This window comes from Aplidium turbinatum, chromosome 9, assembly GCF_918807975.1.
Source record: "Aplidium turbinatum chromosome 9, kaAplTurb1.1, whole genome shotgun sequence".
Lineage (NCBI taxonomy): Eukaryota > Metazoa > Chordata > Ascidiacea > Aplousobranchia > Polyclinidae > Aplidium > Aplidium turbinatum.
The window spans coordinates 26284798-26292483 of record NC_137480.1 but is presented as its reverse complement, the minus strand read 5'-3'; the positions used below and the strand labels follow the sequence as shown (position 1 = coordinate 26292483).

The 7686-nt window shown below is 37.8% G+C and overlaps 1 protein-coding gene across 1 annotated transcript in view; it reads left to right on the top strand.

Annotated features, from left to right (window-relative positions):
* LOC145777118 (endothelin-converting enzyme 2-like) overlaps positions 1-7686 on the top strand; it is a 37183-nt gene continuing 29497 nt past the window's right edge. Inside the window, exon 1 of the mRNA XM_082588413.1 lies at positions 1-154. Within this exon, the coding sequence (XP_082444539.1) occupies positions 110-154 (45 nt within the window). The 5' untranslated portion in view covers positions 1-109. The remainder of the gene's footprint in view (positions 155-7686) is intronic.

The following is a 7686-nucleotide window of genomic DNA, read 5'->3' as shown; positions in this document are numbered from 1 at the left end:
GGCTAACATAGGTTATATATAACTGCTGTGCCATCTATGCTGCTGCATTATACTTGTTGGTTGGGATCTGAACACTAAAGTCAGATTAGAAGGTTGGCATTTTTATTTCATGCCGAATATCCAAGTCAAATATGCCCCGCTTACACAGCATGAGGTGAGTAGCAACTGTTTTCCTTGAAAGTTTTCTTCCCTGATAGCTCAGTTGGTTTACTTGGTTAGCGCATGACTTTGTGAACAAAGAAGCTTCAAGATCAAGCGGCTCGGGGTGTGCGCTTGAGCACCGCATTCTAAGGACTGCTCTCCATTCAGCGGCACCTAAAGGATGGAATGATTTACCGGCAGCAACACTTCAACAATCGAAAACTACACTCTGTCAATCTCTGTAACTAGCCCTGTGTAAAAGCCTTTTCAAGTATATATGCGAAACTACCAGGAATAACCTATCAAGGCTTTGTCAGTCCGAGGATAAAGATTCAAAACCAAACCTATGGTTTGGTTATCTTTCACGGTAAATACTAATGTTGTTTTTGATTAAATTGGATGGTAAATGTTGGTCAAATGGTCATGCCAGCCATAGCATGAAACTTAAAGGTGGCCTTGGCAATAGTTTACGAGTAGAAGGCTGCACACAGGGTTGGTTGGGTAAAACCTCTGGGAGGTTTTTCCCAGTTTCCCATGGGTAAAACTTGGGGGAAACTGGGGAAACCCTTAAAACTTCTAAATGTGTTGTTTGTGGAGTTTCTTATGCAATATAATGACTAATCAGCTGTTTAGCTGTTATCTCATGACATTTTCCATCTGAATTGCATCAATACTTAGATAAAATAGATAAAGCTCCAGATCATCACAGAGTGATATTTCAGGTTTTTCTTTTGACACTTTCTCAATGCGTACTGACTCACGTCTGCTGGCGGGTCTTCTACTATTCGGTGAGTCCGATTCGGTGAGTTCCTAACCTCTAACCCCTAACCCTAAAACGGCAATGATAATTAGGCTACGGTACCCAATAATTTAAAAAAAAATTGAAAAAATCCCCCGTTAAGGGATCGGACTCACCGAATCGGACTCACCGAAACGGGCCATTCCGTCTGCTGGCAGTACCAAACTACCAATAGTAATTTCTTATTGAATTCAGATGGTCTATCTTCAGCTCAAAGACCACGCCAGTCAGTGTTGTGTTGTTGTGACTAATTGCTTCAGTTTAAATTGCAGCTTGCAAACCAACTGATATCTTCCAGCACTTTGCCGGAAAGCAGTAGAGGTCGTCCACACAGCCTTCCCAGTCCGAGTCCCTCAGTGGTAAGCACTTTCCTAAAACGCTTCTTCCCACAGAAAAAAGAAAAGCCTCAAAAACGATGTCTGGTGTGTTACTCTCATGGAAGGAGAAAAGTGAGAAGATTGATTGATTGAATCTTTATCCTCGGACTGGGAAGCTGTTCAATGTGGACAACGAAGACTGTTGACATGTTATCAATGACTGAGATTATATCGGCTCTTTATCTTTTCTTTCTTTTGGCTTTTGTTGTTCAAAGTTTACAATTTTGTTTGCTGACTGCATGTTAGGCACAGGGCAGCATCTGACTTGGTAACATACTGGTATGTTCAATTGTTCATCTATGTAAACTAATAATTGGACCAATGGACCTACTTGTTATTATTAGATATTAGTAAATCACAGTATTTTGCTTTTTTTTTTGTAGGATGAGCACAGGAAATCTTATAGGTTCATTGAAAATATTATGATAATAAACATTAACTATGAGGAGTAATCATTATTTCATTCACATTTGCAAATATTAACAACTCAAGTTTTTTCCAGTTTCCCCCAAAAGGTTTTTCCCAGTTCCCCCCAGGGTTTTACCCGGGTAAAACTAAAGTGGGCGAAACCTCCTTGACCAACCCTGGCTGCACATAACTCCAAGCTGCATGTTTTCATCTTTGTTAATATCCATTGTGGATAATATCAAAGAGGTGTTGTCCAATTGCAGAGTCGGGTCTGCTACTATTCGGTGAGTTCGATTCGGTGAGTTCCTAACCTCTAAGCCCTAACCCCAAGGGTCTGCTATTATTCGGCTAGTCCGATTGGGCTAGTCCGATTTGGCTAGTCCGATTGGGCTAGTCCGATTCGGCTAGTCCGATTCGGCTAGTCCGATTCGGCTATTTCCCTTTTCGGCTACAGCCCGATTCGGCTAGTCCGATTTGGCTAGTCCGATTGGGCTAGTTCCCTATTTGGCTACAGTCTTTATCGGTTGGTTCCCTATTCGGCAATTTTTTGAAAATCCAACGATAATCCTTCTGTAATCCAAAAAAATCCTTCTGTAAATCCAATGACGCCTTTTGTTTATTTAGAGAGTTTTGTATTTTATTCCACAATATGATTTCTTTTGCATTCCGACAAAGAAAAACAAATTGAAATGAAATTTAGCGAAAAATGTTTGAACTATTAAATTGAACTGTTTGCTCACATAAAATCGACAACGACGCCTTCTGTTTATTTAGAGAATGTTGTATTTTATTCCACAATATCTTTTCTTTTATAGTTGAAATTATCGAAACTTTAGATGAGTGGGGTTTAGACCTAACCACTGAGATCTTAAATCATATTTATGACACCGGAATTGTTCCACAGTTTGGAATTGTTCCAAACAAAGAGACCACAAAAGGAATTTTTACATTAAAAATGATAACAGAGAGATGTATGTAATGTCCGATTCTTCTGTGTATTATATTTAGAGAATTTTGTATTTTATTCTACAATATCGTTTCTTTTGCATTCTTGCAATTTTATCCAGTGTTTACCTTTGAGTGCCTTCCCAGACGGCAAAATCCGTCATTTTTACATTGATTCAACGTCTGCAGACGTTGAATCAATGTAAAAATGACGAATTTTGTTGTCTGGGTTTGTTCAAAATATGTTTTTTTTACATCAAAACAACATTTTTCATTATTACCAATAGAGGTTAATGAGATAAATAGAAGTGTTTTGTTAGTTGTTCGAGTGTGTTATTGTTCAAAATACATGTAAAAACTTACATACGAGTTATTAATTACGGAGATAGCATAAATTTGATGCTGTAAAACAAAGTCATATATTATCATATATAAAAAAATATATATATATTATCATATATATATACTGTAGTATAGTCAAACTGGCAAATGCGCGGACGAACAGTTTTTTACGATAATTTGCGGTCCATCAATTTAGAGTGTTAACTGGCGGTAAGTATTAACTGGCGATTCAATTCGACATACTCGCCGACTTCTGGGGGGCGGCGCCACCCGTAAATTTATGGTTGAGGGGCAACAAAAGTGGTGATTACAAGTGGTGTTTTAAAGATAAAACACTTCGCGAAAGAGATTTAGATAATTTAAACGGACGACTTAAATAATGCCGAGAGCAAGAAAAGCCTACGTTGCTCTTGCCCGCAAAACAGCAGCTGATCGCATGGCTTTCTCATACGGTATGGAAATTTCAAAGTGGATGGTAGAGTAACTTACGCTGCTGGAATAGTCACGTAACTATGCACTGCAATATTCAGTAAACCAGCTAAATTAGACGCGCTATTTTCAACGAGGTCTTCCCGCTGTGAGACAATTATGATTCAACAGAACGCATTGTTTTCTTCGCAATGTGTGAGAATTAAATCGAAAACCGATAAAAGAAAAGGTGTTTAATGGTCTTGGTCGCAGATATTGCCTGCATTAACGACGTCTCTTACCGCTATTATCACCTAGCTGACCTGACATCATTGTTTTATGCGGCCGCTAAGGTTTGACATCGACTTTAACGATCATGGAATGTTACGTAATAATAAGAACGATTATATCCTACACGCAAAAATAAAAAAATGATCTCTTAAAACAGCTCTTTCTGTTTTGTCTCGTGAGCTTTGCATACTGCTCAACAAGTGCATAAAGTTTAGAATTGACAAGAAATCATTGAATTTGAAAATTAAGTTTGAATCACTGCAAATAAACGTGTTCAAAACTTTTACTTAGGCACACTCCGTAATCTACGTCGACAATGATTTTTAGTGCGTTCATTTTGAAAACTGCCGAGCTGGAGACAACAGCACGTCCCGTGTTAGTTGAACTTGTCTTTTTGATGTGAAAATCACTTGCGAACATCTCGACCTTTACTCGAGTATATAGCCTACTGTATTCAATAAAAGACTACAAAGACTTTCGATAAAAAACAGAAGAGAAAACACTTCGCCGTTGTCAACGCTTTGAAAGAAAGTAATTAGCGAAACGAGGTTAATAAAACTGATAGCGGGTTTTCACTCTGCTTGAGATCATGATTTTTTACGTTTTATTTCGATAACTTCACTGTCTTGATCGTTGTTATTCACTCGCACGAAAAGGAAACGAATCGTCTTGTTTTCCAACTGTTCCAATTATGAGCTAACAATATCAAAATTTTTACGACTAGGCGTAGCCTACTGCATGCGTAAAACTAATCCTTTCAAGCAGCGGTTCTAATAAATTCGGTTTGCGACCTAGGTGTCAATATAAACAAGACACTAAGCTTAATCAAAGACTATTTTAATTGAGTAAAATAGCGTTACGGTTATGACGTCATCACCTTTCTCGCCCCCCAAGGTTTTTTGAAAAGTCGGCGCCTATGCAATTCGATAATATCAAACCTCCATCTTTTACACTCTGACTACAAAAAAAAAATTAGGCCTATATCACGTGAAAGTTACGAGTAATTAAGCATTGATTTCAACAACCTAATTTTTGGGCAAAATCAATTTTACGACCGGTTTTGCGAACTTTGATCTTCCGCTTTGCAAGGCAACTTGATAGTTACTTTGCGTTTTAGTCCAACGTAGAGTGGTTTCACTTTAACCTGAATAAAAAAATGTCTACTTCTGGCTTTCTTTCCCAATTCAAATCATTAATCAACGCATTCGAAAAGGTTTTCAAGAATTTCGTTAAATTGCTTTGTGACAAGCATTACTTTTTTCTCCGCTATTCTTTTTTAAATACCGGCGCGCGTAGTCTTGCTCCTCGGTCTAGGAATGGTAATTACATAGTTCATTATGACGCAACCAAAGGCTTTAATTTATCACATGGCTCACCCAGACAGTAAGATCCGCCATTTTTACATTGATTTAACGTCTGCAGACGTTGAATTATTGTAAAAATGACGGATTTTGCCATCTGGGAAGGCACTCAAAGGTAAACACTGGATAAAATGCAAGAATGCAAAAGAAACGATAAATTGTGGAATAAAATACAAAATCTCTAAATAAACAAAAGGCGTCGTTGGATTTAGAATTTTGTAATAGTTGAGGATTCTAATATATTCTAAGTTTGCATGCAGACGGCGGCGCAGGATACGTGTCAATTTTATCTGAGCAAACATTAACAGTTCAAAAATAAATTTAATTCGCTTATTAGTTTTAAGATCTCAATGGTTAGGTCTAAACCCCACTCATCCAAAGCTTCGATAATGCAACTATAAAAGAAAATATATTGTGGAATAAAATACAACATTCTCTAAATAAACAGAAGGCATCGCTGTCGATTTTATGTGAGCAAACAGTTCAATTTAATAGTTCAAACATTTTTCGCTAAATTTCATTTCAATTTGTTTTTCTTTGTCGGAATGCAAAAGAAATCATATTGTGGAATAAAATACAAAATTCTCTAAATAAACAGAAGGCGTCATTGGATTTACAGAAGGATTTTTTTGGATTACAGAAGGATTATCGTTGGATTTTCAAAAAATTGCTGAATACGAACTAACCGATAAAGACTGTAGCCAAATAGGGAACTAGCCCAATCGGACTAGCCAAATCGGGCTGTAGCCGAATAGGGTAATAGCCGAATCGGACTAGCCCAATCGGACTAGCCGAAATGGGCCATTCCGAACCCCAAACCCTTAACCCTACAACGGCAATGATAATTAGGCTACGGTACCCGATAATTTAAAAAAAAATAAAAAAATTACCTAATAGGGACCGGACTCACCGAAACTGGCCATTCCGTGCAGAGTCAATAGGTATATTTTTGTCATTTACAGTTTTGCAAGCGCGATTTGGTTGGGTTCTAGTTATATTGTTTCCTTCTCTAATTATGTTCGAGACAAATTGTTTAATACTGTGAATGACAAAAATATATTTAGTAACTCTGCAATTGGACAACACCTCTTGAATATCGAAGAATCTGCTTTGGACTTGACATGTTTTCAATTCTTGCCAAAGGCTGTTCTTCGTTCCGCCTTGCAGCTCTGGAAGCTCTGGAAGCTTTACCTTGTGTTAAACTTCAGTATCGTTAAAGCAAGCGAGAAGGATGCCAGGACTCCTTTGTGATATGTGTGTACTTCGGATTTGAGTTTAACCATTGGGAAGATTCATTAGTGTGTACAAAAAACAGGTTTTTAACCCCACTTCAGATTCAATAAATCAAAGCAAATATGTATACGATTGCAAGTTATGGTTGTGACAGGAAGAAGGGATTCTAGGCAAGCATTAAGCTCCTACTCTTGTAACCAGTCACTGAAGGTAATTTTTTAAGTTGCAACTGAAAATCTGATGAGAAGTGTTTGTCTCTAGTTGTGTCGTTGAGACTTGACTGAAGCAGTTACACATACATGCATTTTAAAAAATATTGCCAGTTAAGTTTGTTTATAGACAAGCTTGATTTGGCTGTCAACACAGCATAGGCAGGCATCAAGAGTGTCTGGTAAACGTCGTGGCGTTGCATGGTAAGCCTATGCATGTTCATACATTAAGATGTTAAGTTTGTATCATTGATAGAAACCATCTTTGCATCACCAAATAATCTATCCATTTCATGAGTGTTGATGTGGTCTTTGCCGTTCATGTTCGTCTTGTAACTTAATGGATTACTGCATCATTGTTTACTTTGGCCTAATGCCGGACTTAAGTTGTTACGAACGTTTATACTTGGGGCCTGTTCCATTGCAGATATCTTGTTGGTGTCAACATTTTTGGCATAGTCTCCTTAATAAGGTTTGTAGTTTAGTGCACTTGTTGTGAGTGAGTCAAGTATTCTGGACTGGTTGCAGCCATAAACTGACTAGTCAGACATTAGTTGGTTTCGAATCTTTATTTTCGGACTGACAATGACTTGATAGGTTATTCCGGGTAGTTTCGCATACTTGTAGAGGTTTTTTACGCAGAAAAATTGAAAAAATGAAAAATTCCATTCATTAGGTGCCGTTGAAGGGAAAGCAGTCCTTAGAATGCGTATGCTCAAGCGCACATTCAAAATGCATATATAGGTACATTTATTCCAATACACATTATTTCTGAAAAATCTTGTGGTAGCGTAGGTATTTTGCACTGTTTCCGTTTAAAATGCGCGCCTGGTGGACGGTCTCATGTAAATGTTAGTTCGTTTCAGCAACCGGTCACATCGCACGTTTCCTCAGTTGTTGTAATCTTCCGACTAGAATGAAGTTAATGTGAAGGCATTAATTTGTTGAAACGTGATGCCCACCAAATGTGCGTGGCAAACAGATAAAATGTGATTTGAGACTTGGTTTAGCAAGCAGGTGAACCTAGCCAGGAGGTGATTCAAACGTGGAACTAACCTGCGTAGGAAACGTCAGTTTTATAGTTACTTCCTGCATCACATTCGAAATTAAACTTGTCTCACAATTTTACGTGTGATTGTTTCTCTGCTGACAATTTTTCAGACAGCAAAATC